We start from the raw sequence: 21352 nt of genomic DNA, 5'->3' as shown, positions 1-21352 counted from the left end.
ATTTAGTATACAGGTAGCTTAGACAGAGATGTACACAATGAAGTGCAAATTATGCTAATTAGGATTTAATTTGTATAACTAATGAGGAAAATCTATATTTGCAGTGTTTGCCATTATCAGACTCAAATAGATGTAACGTATGCAATTTATGGAAAGTGGATCAACAACAGGTACCAATTATGCAAATAAACTCCTAATTTGCATAATAAATGCAAAACAACATATGTCATCTAATTTGAAAATTATAGGGCTGTCAATATGATACTTAGTATGCAGGTAGCTTAGACAGAGACATACATAATGAAGTGCAAATTATGCTAATTGAGACTTGATTTGCAGAGCTAATGAGGAAAATCTATATTTGCAGTGTTTTCCATTATCAGACTCAAATACGTGTAACATATGTAGTTTATGGAAAGTGGAGCATCAACAGATACCAATTATGCAAATAAATTCCTAACTTGCATAATTAATGCAAAAACATTAAATGGAAAATTATAGGACTGTCAATATTGCAACATGTGTAAGTTAAAGGTGTTTATGACCAAGCATATATTATGCAAATGTGTAAGTCATTTGCATGAATAAAATTGTTCATGGAAATATGAGGTCGTGGAACTCTTGTCTTGCTTGTATTTTGTATTCAACTAACAAAATAGTGTAAATATGGGACTCTTGTTTCACCTTTGCGACATGAATATAAACGATCGTTAAATGCAAACTTCTTCAAGTTATAGAAATGAAATGAGTACACGTCGGGCAAGAGGGAATAATCTAAATCTGAAGGTCTCTAAAACTGAAGACAACAACCCTTCTTGGTCATTCTAATTGCTGTGGAAGCAGATGTGAAACGAAGACGGACCGTCGAAATCATCTAGCTAGCTTTTGTGGTCAATGTAATCTATACTCTTCGTTGTCATGGACCAAAAGCGACGTTTAGAGTTTATGTATATTCTTCCGCAGCCCAGATTAACCGATTTTGGGGAATCATTAAGGTAACATCATTCTCGTGAATCAAAAGCATTGCCTAGCATTCCTCACTAGTACTGCAATTACCTACCACCATAGCAGTATCGTTCTCATGGATCAAAAGCGTCGCCTGGGAACCCTTACTTGAACTGTAATTATCTACCATCAGAGAATCTTTGTTCCGTCGTGGATCAAAAGCGTAGCCTAGCAATGTCTACTGGAACTGCAATAGTTTTGCGTCAGCCGACGCCGCAGGATGCCCTAGGTCACGCCCGAAAACTACCTGGCGAGCCCCTTTTTCAATTGTAACCGTAGCATTACTCGTTCCTCCTGGAAACTTTACTTTTCTTCTTCCTGCTCGCCCCCATTCTCTGTTTGAATATATACATATACATTAATGATATCTTGCTGTACAGATTTATGCATCACATATTCAGATCGCGTCACCAATGAGGAAATCTATAACAAGGTAGTACAAGCCATTGGACCACATGACAACCTCTTGACGATTATGATGAAGCGAAAGCTAAGATGGTTTGGTCATGTAGTGAGATCGTCAGGGCTTGCAAAAACTATACTACAAGGGACAGTGCCAGGTAGCCGAAGGAGAGAAAGGCAAAGAAAACGGTGAGAAGATAACAGAATGGACAGGACTAAGCATAACGGAAGCAATGAGAGCGGCGGAGGACAGAGTACTAGTGAGGTGAAGGAGGATGGTGGAGGAACTATTCATGGTGCCCAACGACCAAAAAAGTGGTCAAGGAATAGGTGAGATGAGTGAGATTTTGGAGCTCAGTAGTAAGTGTAGTCAAAAATGCAATCCAAGTATCCTCCACCATCACGGTATCGGCAGTCAACACCGTGCCGTTACTTACAAGTAATGCTGATCCTTGGCCCTTCATCTAATAGATGTGCCTAGTATGTGAATAGATAACTACGGACACACACACATCTGCACACACACACACACACACACACATTCACACAGACAGATACGCACGCACACACACACACACATACACACACACATCCAAACACATCCACACAAACACACACACGCACGCACACAAACACGTGCACAACAATCTAAAAGCAGCACTTCACTCCCTTGGGGAATGAAACAACAATTCTATCAATAACAAATAGCAACGAGGTACAATGCATGGAATAATGCCTCCACTCCCTACAATCCAATTTGACACCGCGAACTGTAGGGGATTGTAAGATCAGGGGTTAAGGCCCCTGGGATTAAAAAAAAAATTATTCACGTGGCCAGCGCGGCTGAGCACAAGACTGTTTGCAAGTTAGGGGCCTCAGATTTTCACCTCAGACCACAACGAATAACACTTTTAAACATGCGCTCTAAGTTGGCTTGAATGTAGCAGAACACAATATTCGCTTATTATAGGGATTTAAATGGTTAAGAACCCCAAAGCGAGACGCTTCGACGCTTCAGAATTTATGATAGGGTGCACAAGAAATTAAACATACACCAAAATCGAATATGGTTGAATTCAGGGTACGGTGTGCAAAATTTGCGGAAATGAACTAAATGTTGCCGACTCGTTTTCTTTTTTAAATGACGCTCTACGAAGAACAACTGAACTGCCGTTGCACAACTGAAAGGCAGTTGTACAACATGGTGCATTTATTATCCATCTTTTAGTGACTCAAAAAACGATGCCAAGCTTTTGGAGTAACATGCCTCACTGTCTAGGCAACCATACGACTTTTCGTCTAACCGATAAAAAACAAAAGCATTCCAACCCCCACGAATACCTTTTCTTTGTGGTACTTATCCGCCAGATCAAGTAAAGCCTAGCGTTTAACTCTACTTTATCTCCGTTGTCTTCTAATCATCAAAATATTCACTAAACGATTGTTGTCTGAAAGGATCATATCACAGTTATTTTGAAGCAACCTATCGTTCGACTACTAGTCATGGTATTCTAAATCCAGTAGCACAATGGATACACTCACTCTATTGAAAAGTATATGGAGTAAAGCTCCGATTATCGGTTTCGTAAACTTGTTGAGTAGTTGCTTAGCAGTGTACTAAGCTTGATATAAACAGAACGGACAATCCACTATCAATGCAGTCAGAAATAGGTAACGTTACATTTACCATGCTGTGCGGTCAACAATATAAAACGCTGTTATAGTGTTGTTAACATTATCGTTGTTGTTATTGGGTGGGCCGACTACTCTCTCTTCGCAGTCGGGGGCTGAATCACGAGGAGCTTACAATTGGCGGAATTAAATTGCATGGATCTGGTGCGGCTGCCATTCAGCGCTACCTCAGGTGACTTTAACACGACGGTTAGGTGCGGCCATAGCACTGTAAGCTCGTTAACCTCTCACGCCGGGAAGAACACATATTCTTATCGATGTGGGTTCTTTAATGTCGATAACGCGCTCAAGGTGTGGATCTCCCCAAACACAGGTCATCAATTTGACGCCCTTCCCGAGGAAGAATCACACTTATGTACTGTAAGTAAGCAACTGTTTATATCTTGATTTTCAACTCATTGCACTATTGCTATAATCGTAATCCTAAATATGGTATACTTTGTTTCTATCCTTGGTTTCTATGTAGTTTTACTTGAAAAACAATGTAATCAATAGGATGAAATACAAAACAAAGATGGGGTGGTGATCCACCAACACAGTCACATTGCTTGATAAAACAATCAACTCATCATTGTTTGATTCAATTGATGTTGTTCAGACAAAAGGATTTCTACAAACTAATAGTTCCCACTGCCGTTCAATAACCAAAATATAGAAGAAATTATGTTTTCTGCCATTTGAAATGTTATTTGTGTAGGCTTCTAAAGGTTTCATACTTTTTCATGTCATTAACTTTGCTATGTTGTGATATGTTGTGTTGCATTTTTATACGCTATTCTATGCCATTTTGGGCTATGCTATGCTGTGTTGTGCTGTGCGATGGCGTGCTGTGTTCGACCACTAGGTGGTAACAAAACTTAAAGTCAACTCATTCTTTAGTACATAATGTTTTACATAGATTACCGTGTACATGTTCACAGTAAAATGGCGACAGAAGCTTGGGTACCAACCCCGCTGAGTATACGAGAGAAGGTTTTCTATGGAGTGGGATCGCTGGCCTTCGTTCTACCAAACAACATCCTGAATTTCTACTTCAACTACTTCATGCTGTTGGTGGCTCAGGTTAGTATTCAACATAAGGAGTTGTCGACAGATCCTAAATCGCAAATGTCTGAAAACCGTTCAATAAATTTCAAGTTCCTCTTCACTGCCCCCTACACGCAGTGGCACGAAAATCACTTGCCACAGCTGTGTACCGTCTGGTGAAACGACCCCTCTCTACCAACGTCCTCCTTAACGGGTCTCCAAGCAAATTTTAAACAAGAGTCTTTCTGACGCCTTTGACCCATTCTGTCAACAAACCGATTCTTGGCACTTCCAGCTGTGCGTCCAAGCCTTTGCTATCAAAATACCTTTTATAAGGTAAGGTCTGCAAATATATTATGGACATAAACAGTTCACACCATTTCTCTACATGATCTCTGATCCCCGAACGCACATATGAAATATGTTGGGGTACGACTAAGCACATCTTAGTCGGTCCTTGGAGATTAGGTACCAGCCTACAAAGAAGCGGCTTAACCATTGTTTCCAGTAAATGGGGAAACATAACGAATAGGAGCTTATCTATATATTATATAACCAGAACGTAGTAGCTCTAGGGCCAGCAAAGGAAAATTATTAAAAAAAAAGAAATAGTCCGGAATTATTTTATCAATGTTTAGTCAATTTTGTAATGATATTAGCCCCTCTAGTTTTCAATATTCTGTATTGATGTTATTTGTTGTCCGTTCCCGCGCAAGTCGGAACGCTGATAACCTTGTTTACTGTTCCTAGGTCCCACCCAGCATGCTGCTAGTACTTGGGACGCTGACGAAAGCAATGGACGTCGTAGCCAACCCAGTCATCAGCCCCTTTGTCGGACGAAAGGACACGAAATGGGGCAAATTAAAACCATGGGAAGTGCTGAGCGAAACTCATATTGCAACCCTAGTCCCAGTCCCACGACCTCATACCTTGGCCAAATGAGGATTCATGTTAACTGACTTTATAGCTGACGTATCATAAATGTTTCTCCTTTGTCGTCATTTGCATAAATCGTATGAGTCAGCCATCTTTGCAACTTTGATAACAGAAGTTAGTCAGAGTATGAGTCTTATCTTAACAAAGAAGGCTATGCTAGCATTTTCCCATAGATTTATGCAACTTACTTGCACAATCTGTTTTAACGAAATGCCGGAAGTAGTTCTCCATTTGCATAATTAATGTCTATAGGTGTTTCTCTCTTTCTTAGTTACATATGTTTGAATAGTCCTATCATAGAACGTATTAATACAGATTGCTAAATGTGAATTGATTAGCATGTGGTTAGGTCAATCATTACTTTATCACAGATATCGTTTTACCAAAAATCCCGACGACCCATCAACCTCTTCTTGGGTTAATTTCCTACAAAGTTCAAACAAATTCGGTCCCTGCAGTTCCAAGAAAAGCCTGTGGCAAAATTTGGCACGACAACAATACGTCACTCAAGAGGGCTTCCACAGCTAAAGCTAGGTACTCATTGTCAACCTCCATGTGTCCCTACGACCACACATGAAAACGCTTTAAAAATATTGTTGTTGTTTCCTCAACAGGATTTTTGGTGGAAGTGTGATTGCCATCCCGACATACCTACTGATGTGGGTGGTTCCTGACACTACAGCGGGTGGGAAACTTGCGTACTACCTCGCCATCTACACCGTGAAGTCTTTATCCGTCACGGTAATGAGATTCAGTTCTCAAGATTTAAAGTGTAACCGTTATTCTTGGTTGGCCCTTGATTCACTTTGGTGTCTCCGAAACAAACATGAGGAGGGTAAGACATAGACTGTCGGCTGCTAATACTGTGCTTGTGAAATTCACAGAAATATGACTTAATTCTTCATTTTTCCGGCACTTCTACAATGAAGATAGAAATATCGGCGAAAACTTGGTGTGGTTAAATAACGGCCCCGTGTGACTGTCACACAATATTGAGAAGCTTATCCTAGCATTGGCTGTTGTTCTTCAATGACTAAAGTGGGCCTTCGTTAATTGATCCAAGAAATTCATAATCAACAAATTCTATGGAGATCTACAGGAGATCTTCTGGAGACATATGAAGAGCAACCTTATGGGGACCATGGAGCGTCCTTTAGGAGCTCATTGTACGACCGATGAGCTATCTGACCAATTCTGATTGCTCAATTGTTGCTCAATGGTCGCCACCTTAGTAGAAAATTGGTTCAAACGCTAATATTATTCATTATTTTTCTTTGCCAACAGGCACTTGCGCTAGGACTCCGAACACTCATTATGTACATGAGTGATGACAGTGGGGAGAGGGATTCTGCAGTAGGATACAGTGAGTACTTACCAAACTGTTTAGGTCATGTTCTCAAGGTGGCCATTCTCTCTCTCTCTCTCTCTCTCTCTCTCTCTCTCTCTCTCTCTCTCTCTCTCTCTCTCTCTATATATATATATATATATATATATTTACATATGTATGTATATAGAAATCTTTCTTGACACGACAAAAGTACAGCGACTTTCGTAAGGTATTCTACAACTATACATGCAAACAACAAACAATGGTATATAAATGATTAACCTCAGTACAAGTATATGAATACTTCAACATGTCGAGTTTAACGTATCTCTTACACTACTAGTTCGAAGATCTATCAGCATTATCAATGAACTTCAATTAGTCGAGAAACTGTAAATATAACATGGACACGTGAAATCTTCTAACGCCTCGAGTCGGGGGAAATATTTTTTGAACATCCCTCTTATATTGATGATGATATTGAAATGTTAACATGCTTAAAATTGCAATACAAGGAAAAAACACGTTAGTTTCTATCTTCACAGGAGTCGCATTTGAAACTGGTGGGGTAGTTGTGGGCATTGGCATGCAGGGACTCATCGTGGGGGCATTGGGAGGTTCTCTCTCGTCTTCAGCTTGTGCTAACATCACTGTTAGTAACAGCAGTGGTGTCGACGTGGACATGGGCATTCTACAGGCACAGGTATGTCTTTACGGGTACCATTGACTCGTAAATTATTGGATATCAAAGTTCTTGAAATGCAACTTCTTTGGTAGCCCTTCTACAACTGTCTCCAGGAATATAAGGAGAATATATTGACCAGGAAATCTACTGCAGTCATTCACAAGCTTAGCCAGACTTGGGGTCGTATTTATTTCACTACAGCACTACTTAGTGGAGAAAATAATCAACTTCAGTCATTGTTGCCCTGTGGCGATGAATAATGGAAATTCCATACTTGTGACATGTGATTAACCGTTAGCCAAAAATGTTGCCTTGTGTAACTCGATGCTTTGCCGAACGCCCGTAGCAACGACAAAGACTACCCTAGCAACAGACCACCGTGTTAGAAATTCAATCCTGAGGAGAGAACCTCCAACTTAGTACAGTAAACTAATTCTAATTGTAAGAAGTTCAGTCTTGAGGACAGAAAGACATTCCTGGTACAAGAACCTCAATCTAAATACAAGAAGGTCATTTTATGTGTAAGAAATTCAGAAATGTAAGAAATGAATTCTGACTACACGAACAATGTTATAGATGTATTGGTCAATTAGCTGGAAGACTAAAATTCTTAGCATAAAAATATATATCATTTCCTTTTAAGATTGTCAAAATAGGATTCTTGTATACTGAATAATATTTTTGCTGAAAGAACAATAGGAAATACAATGCAAAATGTCTGTGGAAGTCTGGTAAAAGGTTAACCGGAATCAGAAATTGAAAAAAAACTACAAGATTTTTTTTTCTTCTTCCATGTCCAGAGAACCGGTTACCTTGTGGCCGGTGGAAGTGTCTGCGCCTGCTGCGTACTTGCCGCCATGGCGGCTCTTTTAGGGGTCACAGAACGAAAAGGTTTGTGAAGAAATTACATTTTGTATTCTCTTTGATAAAAAAAGTTATTTGTACACAACCAATACGTTTTACCTAGTTGAGATTTCGTTAGAACGTCTATCACCTTCTTCAGGGCAATACTGACAGCATCTACTTCGCACTACAGTGCTGCTGCAGTGTGAAGAATGCGCTTCAAAACGTGACGAAACGAGTTTACATCCTCCTTCATCCTCCTTCATCACTTCATGTGATAAAATTTGGCTGGAGTACATTTTCTGATCAAAACAGCCACCTTAATCCTACTGGTCTGGATTAAAAAAAACTACACCAATCATGAATCGTGATTTGGGGGATGTAAACTTAGTCTCGTTTAGGACCGCATTCTCCACGTTGCAGCAGTGACACCTAGCTGTAATGAGGAGTAAATTCAGCCAGTGTTGCCCTGAGGAAGGTGACAGACAGTCATACCCCCAAATGTAAACGTTGGCTAGTCAGAATCTGGCTGTGTGCAAAGAACGTTATTTCTAACCTAATGAAAATATTCGAGAATAACATTCATTTACTTGCAAATATTCCTCACCTGTTATCAAGGTGCCATCATTCTTAATGGAATGTCACCCTTAAAAAGAACGTGCATGTGACATGGCAATAGAAATGAGAATATAGTTTTACTTGTTGAAAGTTTACCCGTGAAACATGATACTTGTAACCATGTACTAAAGCAAAAAGAATACACAGACAGGCTTAAATATTGAGCATAGTTTATTTTCAAATAATGCTAGCATTCTCGGGTGATGTATCATAAAATTTTTATCATTTGTTATGCAATTGAGGTCCTCATTTGATTAAAATATATCAGTTGATCATCTTCTGAACAAAAATGACACAAATTGTTCAAAGTATGAAAGTTTTATCTGAGCAAAGAAGTCTATTGTAGCATTTCCTCATAAATCATGTAATTGGTGCCCTCATTTGCATGGTTTATGTCTAATAATGTCCACATTTACTTAACTTCTAAAAGCAGCAAGAATAAAATCCCCATCATTTTCTAATATGGAATTATAGTATTTTCTCATTGCTTATGCTAATGAGGACTCTATTTGCATAATTGGCATCCTCTTCCTCAGTCACATATTCGACAATTTAGCAGATTTACAAACGTTCCTTATTGATTATGCAACTTGGTCATGATTTGTATAGTTAGCATACGATTATGTAATAATCAATGAAGCTATCTACATACCAATAACCATGACAATCCGTCAACACCTTATTGTGTTCTTCTCTTTCAAAATTCGAAACAAAATCGGCTCCTGCAATTCCAAAAAGCCAGTAGGGGGCCCAAACCCACACAACTTACTTTCCCTTTCAAGAGCTACAATGAAAAATCATATACAGAACATGAGATGTCAGAAACAGAGTATACGCTGCAGTATTAAAGCAAGCAGCTAGGAGGCTCAAAACTTTGAGGTCTCAAGAGGACCTACCAACATACCAAGTATCAAGACATTCAGGCATTCTTATGTTATCGTGTTGACACACGGAAGGAAGGACACGCTAACGAACGCGGACAGAACCTTCTTGGCGAATGTAATCAAATTCATCCCGGTTTTGTAATACATAGAATGATATCCCTACCACAATAGCATATGAATATAAATAATCGGATTATGATAAATTGCAGGGAATATTATGTTTTGTTTATTATGTGTACTCTCCAAGATTTTGCTCTGTTTTTCTTAATTACAACGGTAGAATGTCGTTGAAGAGATTCATCAGTCACGTATAATCAGTTACTAGAATAGTCTTCCATCAGTGACATTTTAAAGGTAACAAACACGTACCTCCTAATTTTCGACGTCCACTGTACGTCTTGTTCACGGAGTGACCTACTTTCGTGAGAACACGAGACTTGTGTACATCTTCCGGCCTCCCCCGCCTCCTTACGGATTTTCTGCTCCGGAAGATCTACGCAAGTCTCGTGGACTTTCTTTGGATGTTAAAAGTTGTGTTTTCTGACTGTTTTCCAGACACTATGGTGGATATCAGCACACTTAACGAGCCTGTGTTGAAAACCTTGCGGGTCATGTTCACGTTCAAGCCTTTTCTCTACGGGTCAGGGATAGCCATATGTTACGATATCACAACAAGCGTAAGTTTACCTTATCTGTACCTCCCCCGTACTATTCCCAAATGAAATACCCTGCCTGGCACGGTTGTGACGGCTCCCACCGTTGAGTCGTTCCGTGCCAGGCTGGAGGCCGGCCCGCATTGTTCCGGAACCTCAACTCCGCCCTACTTTGCCCATGACTTGCTTGATGGGGCTATATGGGGGTATCTAAATGTAGATGCAGATTTGTTATAACCATACATGTCTAAAGCAAACAACAAAGCTTGACTATGTGAGTGGTCCGCAAAACGTAGTGCCCCAATTTTCCTTCATCATAATTTTTCTTTTCTTTTAAGATCATGATTTGAATTGATATTACATCAGAGCAAATCTGGTTTTATAGCATTTTACCACGACTACCCATATGTAGTATCGTTGTTGAAATTCTAAAATATTATTAGAATATTGTTTGCTCTTTGGCATTCGAAGTAGGCAACCGGTACCCCAATTTGGCGTAGCACACGGACTTCACCGGCACCTTCACTTTTTCCACTGAGGGATTTGACGGAGCACCCAACAAAATCCATACATAGAAAACGAATTATTTTACGCTTTGTGTGCTTTGATGTCTTTTCAGTCATACTTTTACATTCTGCATGATATTCCAATCATGAAATCAAGGGCTGCACACATCTAATTTAGGTCGTAGCGATGTCACAGCCCGGTCGCCATGTAGTGGAATGGGGGCCTTTAATGAGGATTCCCCTACCGTATTTACAGCTTTTTTGTTCTTGCAGATTTTGCAGCAAGCACTTGCACTTTACATCCAATATTCTCTGGATCGCGGCGATATGGTGGAGATTTGTCTTACAGTGGTGACGGTAAGTAGTCCCGTTGTAAATCACCTCAGGACAAACTGACTTACTGACGTCTACCGGGCTATTTTTGGGGACCGGCCGGAACACCGAATCATTTAACTCGGACTTAAAATAAACCCGGGGCCCGGTATCAAATAGACATCGTGAGCTAATCGTAACACCATACCCGGCAGTCCACATTGACATTTGTGTCTTCAGGGAAAAATTTTCTGTGTGTAGAGTATAGTAAGCTGTTGTGTGAAATAGTACTGGGATAGAAAGCTATCTAGTAGAGTGGCAGAAAGTGAGTGGGAAGATGGTGTCATCGCAAAGGTCAGCGTGAATCACACTGAAGAAGAGTGATTGATGTCACTCGGAACGTCCGGAATTAAGTCTCCGAATTTTATCCAGTTGCAGATTTTGAATTGTCTTTATATATTGTTTACCTGGACATAAACGTGTAGATAAACTGGTATTTGCCCGCTTCAATGTACACTTCAAGTCTTTTTTTTAAAAATTGAATATTTATACAGTTTTGCGTTTCAGGCCTCAATAGTCGTCGGCATACCTATCGCGAAGCTATTGCTGGATAAATTTGGAAGAAAGACCATCTGCTTTGGATCTGTCTTGGTGAGGAATTTTGTTACGGGTATCTTTGTTTATTTTCCTAGCTATTTCTTATGACTTGACATTCCTATTAATATCTTCCTGTATCGTCATTCTTTCATGCCAGGCCCGACGCTTGTGTACCTACTTTGCGTCCGTCTCCTTGCGTTATGCTATGGTCACATTTCCAACCCGGGACCCGGCCGAGATGTTTGCGGGAACGAAAAATAAAGCTATATGTTTAGAAATATTCAAGAATTATGCTCATGATTAATTATTTTTACGTTTTGTGTGTTTTGTTGTCTTTTATAATTCATCATACTCTTCGTTCCCGCTAACTGTCAGGCTTTGGAAATGAGACCATAGAACCAATAAGATTTTATGATATTCACATAAGTATATTTCATTGGTAGATAATGCACCGTCTACTGCTTATTTAAAATTCACTGTGCTGTTTTTATTTTGTATGATACGCATTGAGCGTTTTGTGTTAAACTTTGAATTGCATATATTTGTAATGTGTGGGCATAATAACAGCATTTCTGCTCTACAATGTATTGCGTTGTTGCACATTTAACAATGTAACGTCAATAAAGTAAAGTAAAGTAAAGTAGAGTATAGTGAAGTAAGTAAAATAAAGTAAAGTATTAATAGTAAAGTAAAGTAAACTAAAGTGAAGTAACGTGAAGTAGCAAATGCAATTGTTATTCAAATAAGCTAATGCCACTGTGCACCAACACTAGAGATCACTTAATGTCACTCTGATAGGTAAATTACTAAGGCCTGACGTTTTTATTAGAACGCTTAAACAAAAAGTACTGGCACTAGCACTTGCACCATTGCACGCTGCTATTACAGAAATAAATGTTTCATTTTTCTAAATCTGAAAATTATTTTCCAGGTGCAATTGCCTTTACTGCTTAGCTTAATTTTCATCCCGGGATCGCTAGCAGTCATGATTCCTATCCTGGTCGCCTTTGGAGTTGGTTTGTCTGCATTGTTCATGTTACCATGGTAAAAATGATTATGATACTTTCGAACAAACATAACGGAAACAACGTTTCACACACTCCAGATATAAGCATGCATTTACCATGATTGATTTTGTATTTATTACGACGTATTGTTGAAATGGTTAGAATTGGTGCAAATGTAATAAAAAACAGTAATGGTGTTCAAAGTAGCCCCTGTTCTATGTCTTAAGCTGCAAAAATCGTATCTGCTACGCGCCATATCTGGACTGCCCTCTTGAGGTCTGGCCAAAAAGGCGCTCGAAAATGTACATTAGAATATTTTCAAACCGTTAGCCAAATACTATAAATCAGGTTCCGACCTAGCCTGAATTCAATCAAGCCTCCTGTGACCGCTCGCCGCCCTGTAACCGCCTCGCAACCCATGAGCTTGATGGCTTGGGCCCCAAACTCAAGGGAATCCTCCTTTCTAAATATTGATAATTTTTGCAGTCGTCATCAGCCCACAGAGCTGCATGCCCAGGCCAGACTCTAGTTGCTAAAGATCCATTGCTGTTGCTATCCAGTGATTGACAGCTGCAGATGTCTAATCTGCAGGTGGTAGGAAGAGAGTTTCACAGGCCGTTTCTCTGTACTTTGAACATTTTTCGGCAGTCAAGTCTTTTTTTTCTTGTTGGATTTTCAAACTTGGTTTTTGATGTGGGAGAAACTGACATTGTCTGCCTCTAAAGGAACAAATGAACTAAGGAGGTTTAAAATCCCTTTTAACCGCCTTGGATACATCTCATTTCTCACCCTGCCAACATCTGGATCTCATTTCCAATCCCTTCCTCCCCGTCTGCTTGTGGTGCCTGGTGTGACAGCTAACAGACAGGATAACTAGGTGGTTTCTATGGCAATGGGAGCCTAGCTGAAATCCTGCCCTCTGATTGGTGTTACTATTTTTGATAACAGTTCTCCTGGCTTAGAGCTAGTTGAGCACAAACTCCGCGGGGAGGGGAGAGAAACCCACGGACAGCTGGAGTTTGCGTTATACAGACTAGGTTCCGACCATGAGGCGTCGATACAAACAAAGCATGATTCATGTGGTATTGGTATGGTGGACTTCCATTACCTGTATACCCAAGAACTTATATTTTTACTCATTTTCAAAACTCTTGAAGTCTGCTATCTCTTTATAAATCTCCTCCTTTCATGACCCCACATTCTTTACTAGCCCGGATGACAAATTGTGAACGTTTATTTGAGGAGAAACTGTTATGTGACACATTCTTTTTTTCAAATTTATCATTGTTAATTTGTATTATTTGACTTAAGCATATAATTGTTTTTTTTTGGTTGAGATGCCGTTCATAGTTAAACTATGATAACATAAATATCAAGTTCTTGTTGAAATTCATTAATAAAAAAATGAATCCAATCATGAACGCTCATTCTTAATTGTTGCCCCGTGATCAAGGATTATGTTGCCTGACGTCTTGGACGAGTTCAAGTTTCAAACGGGGAAAGAGCTGGACACCTACTTCTATGGCGCCTTCAATACTATCAAGCAGCTGGGAACAATCATCGCTGCTTCAGTCATAACGGCGTCACTAGAGTAAGTACATCTGAATGTGCAGGGTGAATTTTGGTAAGACTTAAAGGCACGTATTGTTGAATTTTGGCGCAAAAACTACTTATGTTATGAATTTAACAAAATTCCAATTTAGAGTGACATTTGTAACTAATATTCAACATATTCGCGACTTTTTTTCACATTTTAAACGAGAACGGGGAAGCAAGCTGCGCGATGCTCCTTAGATTTTGTTAGCCTACCGAAATCTCCCTCAAGAAAAGATGGCTGACAAAAACAAACAGCAATGGGAAGTTGCGCATACTACTTATTTCAATGCGTTATCACCACACAACGAAGTCGCATTGAACCGCTGTGAATATCTCTGTGCAGTGTAAAAAGGTACATTCAGCCTCGGACGTAGAAAATCCCCAAATCCGTTGACTTTGAATTTATTGTTATGTTTTAATTGACGATTTCTTTAGGTCATTTTAGGTGTTAAGGAATACCGAGTTTTAATTGACGATTTCTTTAGGTCATTTTAGGTGTTAAGGAATACCGAGTTTCAAAACCGATTCTACAATGAGAGATAAAATCATCATTGTGTTTATGACAAACAACCGCAAGATGAGTCATTCAAGATGCCTATATCAGCCCCTGTTTCTAAATTAGTTTATCGAGTTGGCGCAGGGTAGAAGTAAGAAGATGTACATAAACCACACCTTTAAGTAAAATGAACCGACAAAGAGAAGGGTTTGTAGGACAGTGCTGATGGAAACATATTTTGCATGTTTACTATGTCTCTTCAGAGCATGGCACAGAAACGGATTTTATTGTCCTTTGGCCAAACTTTACACCCCCATCAATTTTCCATTCTTTTGCATCGTCTTGCTTGTTAACTACACTCAAATCATAAAGCCAAGATTTAATACAATGATGAACTGAAACTAACAAAGAGGAGGTATTTTAACTTAGAGGCGACTGTGGGAGGGTCATAGAAGATGTATCCTCACCAAGTGTAAATTTTGCCATTATCTATTTTGCTATTTGCCAGCCAAAGTTATGCAGATAAAATATCTATAATGTATTGAAATTGTATGTCATTTTCTGTTATTATAACCAATCCTTTAGAATCATTTTCCGTACTTGTAACCAGTAAGGCTGATGGGGATACCACGTATTGCCTTGTTGCAAGCCAACTAGCTATAGACAGATTGATAGTTTAGATGATTTTCTTATACATTTAGAAGTAACGACGCCGGAAACTTTTTTTGTATTTTAAAGGATCAGTGGATACAAGACCGGAGCCTGTTCCCAGCCAGAGTCTGTGGGTTTTGCCTTAAGAATCGTCATGTCCGTATTTCCCATGGCAAATCTGCTGCTATCTTCTATCTTCGTCTGGAAGCATCCCATCACGGAGGCTACCCGTCAACGGACGAAAGCGGCACTACAGGAAACTCGGTGAGAACAATTTCATTGTCCTAGTTTTTGCGATAACATATGCTTAAACGTTGCTGTGTTTTATTGCTTTCTGCCAATAATTTGTTCTAAATTGTTCTAATTTGATGTCAAGGTCACGGACTTTTCATAATGTAAAAACAAACTTTTCTTTGGGACAGCATAGTGTTATGTGTATAATGGTCGATGGTGGTTGGAAGAACGGGAAGTTCAAACGTGAATACTTTTTGACAAAGGATTGTTTATACGCAAGGGGCCTTGAAATCTTATGTTAGACTACAATGTATCTGCGTTTTAGCGGCTGACATTGTGTGCCCACTCACCTTTAGATCGACCCATTTCAAGTAACCTATCTAATGCATTACGTTAATGAAGGCTAGAAACCTAGGTAAACAATATGTAAGTACAATTCAAACTCTACAACTGAATAAAATTCGGAGACTTAATTCCTGACATTTAAGTGACATCCATCACTATTCTTCAGCGTCACTAAGATGAACTGGCAAAACGAAGTTTCGAGTCAGTGTCTTCGACATGTTCTACCCAGCCGGCACGCCATGCCGAGAGTTCTATGCAGTTTTCTTTTCCTTCCGCGAGAGAATACGGTAGTTCGTTCCATCACTCCGGGCGTCAACACCTCTTGCAAGAAAGCTTGTTGTGGGAGTATATCACCGTATATCATCTTTATTTGAAGTTAATTACACTATTTCAGCTTTGTTTTCTACTCCTGTGGATTTCTAAACCGATAGTTTATTACTTTCTTGTCAGCAATACGACCCGAAATTAGGTTATTTTCGTGTATTTTCTCCCCTTATTTTTATCCAGTTGTAGACTTCAAAACAACAGGAAATGTAGTGCGTGAGAAAGGGAAAACTTTATAGTTTCTGGTGGTATATGACTTGTGATAGATTTCGAGGGCGTAATGCATTTCCCCCGAAATCGCACATGGTCATGTCATAATTTTGTTTCTATAATAGAACGCGCCCGGTTCGACCTTTTATGTAATTATCTACTAAGGACAGATCCTTGTTCCAAAAATCTTAAATTCATTACAAGAATTATGTTTAAGGGGGTCCCCCGTTTATGAATTCCGATTTTGAAGTCAATGTACCAACCCGAAGTCACATAAATCTAAGTTCAAAATAACTACTGAATAACTACCATACCGAACCGCGCGGCGTTTTGAGCCAGATTTACGTATCATGACCCCAGGGCTTCGGGACTACCTACAACAAAGCTTGTTGCTTGAGTTTACAACTACGTATATTCAATATTTCATCGCATCTATAATTTTCATGTTTTCTTTTTCACTACTATAGAGTTTTTGAACCGATTTTTTTACCTGTACACTTCTGATGGTATGACCTGAAATCAGTTGATTTTAGAGTAAATCCCCCTCGAGTTTTTACGCTATTTTCGATTTTAAAACAAAAAGAAATGTACTGCGTAGAATAAATCAAAATCTGTACTTTTAGGTGGTGTATAATTTATTATCAATTTCGAGTGCGAAATGGGCTTCCTGCTAAATCGCGCGATGCCACTTTATCATAGGCGTCGTTTTGATTCTAAAAAAAGAACGCGTCAGCCCCGGCGCCCATGGAGAGGCATTTCGGTACCGCAACTTTTGCCAAAAGTCGACTGTACTCAAATCAACTACACCGACGCCTTGTAACATTTTTGGCGTAAAACACTTGAGAAGGTGACCTCACTAGAAACTGAATTACAAACCTGTCCAGATTTCAAACCAACAAGATTTTTAGAAGAGTTAAACTAGAAGATTGAAAGATTCAGACGTACTGGTCACTGAAGATAAAATCGAGGGCGTAATGCAATTCCCCCGAAATTCAAATTCGTAAAAAATGTAGCTCAGTACGGCACTGACATGTCCATGATTTCACTATATAACGGATATGAGCACGAACCTAACTAGAATCGTTGTAAAACCCCTAGAAAATTAATGAAATCGAGGCCACATGGTATTCCCGTCTGGTACACATAACGCAACATTCATAAAAAGGCCGCCAAACAGGCTTCACGTAACTGTCAAAGTCAGATGAAATTTCATCTCGCTGCTCAGCGTGTTGCTAAGGACCGCGGATCGTTTCGAACTGCATAGAAAACTTGTTCAATTCGTGTTCTGTTAAGCACATGGCATGCCGGCTGCTACCGGTTTTCCAGCATTGCATTCGTTTCGGCAGTTGATTTTAGTGACTCTGAAGAAGAGTGATTGATGTCCCTCGAAACGTCCGGAATTAAGTCCCCGAATTTTATCCAGTTGTACAGTTTGAATTGTCCTTATATATCTAATGCATTCTGCTTCCTTTTACCCGCTCTAGCGTCTCTGCATCACCACTATTTAAGCTTGTGTTCACAGATCCCCCGACGTGTCGACCATGAGTAGCGATGTCACGACAGAGACACCAAGCAACGACGTCGTTATCAGCCCGATTACTTAGAATCTAGCCATTTAGAGCAGGATGGACGTGCAGTATGTCACCCAAAAAATATTTGATTCAAGAAATATCCAGCAGAACCCGTAAGAATTATTCAAGCAATATTGATTGCTTGGAAGACGGAATATTTGGTATTGTTCTACCTTTACAAGCCTGTGCTAAGCAATCTCTCCCAGTGAGAGGCTGATTGGGCCTTCTCCCCGAGAGCTTGTGGCCACTTAACTTTAATTTGAGAGTTTGTTTGTTTGTTTATTCATTCGCATATGTACAAGTGTTTAAAACAAAGATAAACAGGGCAAAAAAAAACATACAGAAGGGACCAGAAGCCTAGGTGGCTTTTCTTGGGCCTTCCGTCGAAACTTGACAATAGGAATTATATCATACACAATCTTTATTGACACAACAAAAGTACAGTGACTCTCGTAAGGTCTACTTAATCTATACATACATACATACATACATGCCAACAAACAAAATTCATAATGAGTTTGTTTATATACAATCATATGGAATAGGGCAACATACTGAAATTTAGCGTGTCGTATACTTATACATGACTTGTTCTTATTTCCAAACATTCTTTGATGTATATACCTATTTGAACACAGTAAGGATTATCTCCTCTCAGTATGTAATCAAATCTATCAACAGAATGGAACATATTGAATTCACTTGAACAAGTGGAAATAAAGGTGAACAGCTTAGAGCGTTTATCCTCATATCTTGAACAATTCATGATAAAGTGGCGTTCGTCTTCAATTTCATTTGGGCAGAATGGACAAAACCTTTCATCACTGGGAATTTTACGATACCTTTCGGTTTCAATGTTCAATTTATGACTAGATATTCTTATCTTTGTAATTGCTTTACGAATTTCGAAATTATGTACGCTTGTTAGCTACTTTTCTTGTCCGTATATTTTCTTTAAAGCGGAATAGACAGTTTTGAATTGTTTTTAATGGAACTATGCCAATCTTGTATGTATATATCCTGCAGACGTTGTCGTAACTGATTGATTAACATGTCAGTCTGATATAATCTAGGGTTTGTCCATACATGTCCAAAACCGTTATAGTTAAGAATATCACTAACATGCATATGGTTCACCCAGTCATGATCACCAGAGTGTAGAACGTCGTATGCTTCATGTAATAGGGTATCTTGGGGTAAATTTAATAAACGGTGCCAGTATTTGATAAGTTGGATCTCGGCATTAATTCTGATTGGGAATGTTCCTTATTCGCCACGGATGCCGTCATTGGACGATTTTCTATGTACTCCGAGTAAAAATTTCTGGAAATTCATATAAATGGTATCAAATTCTGGGATATGTGGAAGAAGATATAAATTTTCAATTAGTAAGTTGTCTTCTTCTAATTTTAGACCTGACGCCAGCCGGAGTAATTTATCTTTGTCTATTTTTTTCTTTAAATAAATCACATAAGAGTGGGTGGAGTCCGAACAAACACTTTTTCTAATACTTGCAGGAAAACTATCCTCCAAACCAAGTTTCTTTAAAAGAATAGAGAATACACTTTTTGGAGAAGATTCAGGAATTTGTTTAGATACAATAAATTTCACTGTTTTAGAGGTTTGGTCGAAACATGTTAGTTCGGCCCCATATAGAAATATAGGCTGACAAATTTGTCAAATAGACTAATCCCTAAGTGAATTGGAATGTTTCTTTCAGAATATAGAAGTGACTTGAGTTTGAATAGCGCTCTCATGGCTTTAGTTTTCAAATACTTTCTGGCAGTTTTATATTTACCAGAAGACGTCAGGGGAATACCAAGGTAAGTATAACTGTCGGTAACTTCTATTTCTTTACCGTATATATAGAATTTATTCAATGATATATTTGGGGCGCCTTTTGAGAAAACAAGCACCTTCGTTTTAAATACATTAACAGTTAATTTCCATTTGTTACAATACTTTTCCAGCTTATTAATACAGTTTTGAAGCCCCTCTTTAGACAGTGAAATTAGAGCGAGGTCATCGGCCCAAGACAAACAGTTTAGTGATTTGTTATTTAAAAATGCTGGGTTACATTCATCACAATTAAAGCATTGTGGTAGGTCATTGATAAAAAGGTTGAATAATAAGGGACTGAGATTACAGCCCTGCCTTACCCCACAGGTGGAGACAAAGGGATTGGACAAGCCATTTTGTAGTCTGACTACATAATTAACATCAAAATACATAGATTGTAACACATTGAAGAATTTGCCACCAACCCCATAATTAGATAATTTATAGAATAGACCATCCCGCCATACACTGTCAAATGCCTTCTTCATGTCGACAAAGCAAACATATAATTTCCCTCTCTTTTTTTGTATATATTTTTCAATAAGAGATTTAAGAATGAAAACGTTATCGGAGGTTCGACACTTTTTTCTAAAGCCAAACTGAGTATTGGCTAATAGACCATTACTTTCTACAAAATTCTGTAATCGATTATTTAGAAGAAGCGTAAATAATTTTGACAAACATCTTGAAATGGCAATCCCTCTGTAGTTGTCAACATTAGATTTGTCTCCTGATTTAAAGATCGGTGTAAGGATACTTGTATTCCAGTTGGATGGAAATGTCCCGTTATTTAGAATTGTGTTAAACAGAATTACCAAAGGTTGACATAATTGTTCTGCACCGTGCTTTAGCATCTCATTTGAAATAGAATCTATACCACATGCTTTACCAGATTTCAGTGATTGCAAACCATTTAGAACTTCTTGTGCTGTGAAAGGGTAATATAAGGAACTTGTTGAATTGTTATCTAAATGTTTGAGACCAGCAGTGACGATTTCTTCGAAAGCAATGTCAAATTCATCATGTTTCACTAGATCATTTAATCCTTGGAAATGTTCTATCCATTCTTTACTAGTAATGTTGGGGTCTATACTACCACTGTTTTTTTTTTGCCGTTTACTTCCTTGTCAAGAAAGTTAAATAATGACCAAAATTCCTTAGGATTTTTTTCATTTAGTTTTTCCAATTTAGCTATTTGCTCGGTTTTGTAATTCCGTTTACGTTGCTTGATAAGTCTTTTGTAATCTCTCAAAGCTGAAAAATATTTAATTCTTGTTTCCTGGACCCATGGTTCTTTCCGCAGTGTGGAAGACAATACTTTCAATCGTCGACGTCGCGACGCAAAGACCAACAATGTTGGTCAAACCATACTTTGTTCTTTTTGGTTTGTGTTGTTTTCTTGTTTTGTTTATTATATCTTATATTTAGGGATCTTTTTGATACGTCTAGTAATATTTCTGTTAAACTTGTGACGGCGTTCTCTGACGAGTGAAATGTTTTTTGGCAGAAATCATTCAGTTTTGAAAACGTGTCTTTGTTTTTCATAGTTTGAGAAAATGATTCTTTTGATTCCTCATTCCATATAAATTGTGT

General features: G+C 38.7%; 2 protein-coding genes and 1 long non-coding RNA gene across 3 annotated transcripts; all 3 read left to right on the top strand.

Moving 5' to 3' along the window:
• The first annotated feature begins 3399 nt into the window (after positions 1 to 3399).
• Positions 3400 to 5089, top strand: LOC136447551 (uncharacterized). Its single transcript, XR_010757753.1, has 3 exons — positions 3400 to 3463; positions 4020 to 4161; positions 4876 to 5089. It is a non-coding gene; the product is annotated as an uncharacterized lncRNA (long non-coding RNA).
• A 311-nt stretch (positions 5090 to 5400) lies between these two features.
• Positions 5401 to 10140, top strand: LOC136447747 (sodium-dependent lysophosphatidylcholine symporter 1-like). The gene is made up of 6 exons (XM_066446789.1): positions 5401 to 5405; positions 5676 to 5802; positions 6346 to 6424; positions 6934 to 7091; positions 7874 to 7964; positions 9974 to 10140. Exons 1-6 carry the CDS (start codon positions 5401 to 5403, stop codon positions 10138 to 10140), a joined length of 627 nt encoding a protein of 208 aa, XP_066302886.1.
• Positions 10141 to 10280: 140 nt separating this feature from the next.
• LOC136447527 (sodium-dependent lysophosphatidylcholine symporter 1-like) lies at positions 10281 to 17960 on the top strand. Its single transcript, XM_066446534.1, has 6 exons — positions 10281 to 10934; positions 11457 to 11540; positions 12418 to 12530; positions 13947 to 14084; positions 15324 to 15500; positions 17872 to 17960. The coding sequence occupies exons 1-6, from the start codon at positions 10794 to 10796 to the stop codon at positions 17951 to 17953; spliced, it is 735 nt and encodes a 244-aa protein (XP_066302631.1). The 5' UTR covers positions 10281 to 10793; the 3' UTR covers positions 17954 to 17960.
• Positions 17961 to 21352: the final 3392 nt, after the last annotated feature.

This window comes from Branchiostoma lanceolatum, chromosome 13 (genome assembly GCF_035083965.1).
Source record: "Branchiostoma lanceolatum isolate klBraLanc5 chromosome 13, klBraLanc5.hap2, whole genome shotgun sequence".
In the NCBI taxonomy this organism is placed as follows: domain Eukaryota; kingdom Metazoa; phylum Chordata; class Leptocardii; order Amphioxiformes; family Branchiostomatidae; genus Branchiostoma; species Branchiostoma lanceolatum.
This window is presented reverse-complemented; position numbering and strand designations above follow the sequence as displayed.

Coding starts and splice junctions, on each gene's coding strand:
- LOC136447747 (XM_066446789.1), top strand. Junction 5,803..6,345: donor TGAAGTCTTTATCCGTCACG/GTAATGAGATTC, acceptor CTTTGCCAACAG/GCACTTGCGCTAGGACTCCG. Junction 7,092..7,873: donor TGGGCATTCTACAGGCACAG/GTATGTCTTTAC, acceptor TTCCATGTCCAG/AGAACCGGTTACCTTGTGGC.
- LOC136447527 (XM_066446534.1), top strand. CDS start 10,794: ATGGGGGCCTTTAATGAGGATTCCCCTACCGTATTTACAGCTTTTTTG. Junction 12,531..13,946: donor GCATTGTTCATGTTACCATG/GTAAAAATGATT, acceptor CCCGTGATCAAG/GATTATGTTGCCTGACGTCT. Junction 15,501..17,871: donor GCGGCACTACAGGAAACTCG/GTGAGAACAATT, acceptor TTGTGTTCACAG/ATCCCCCGACGTGTCGACCA.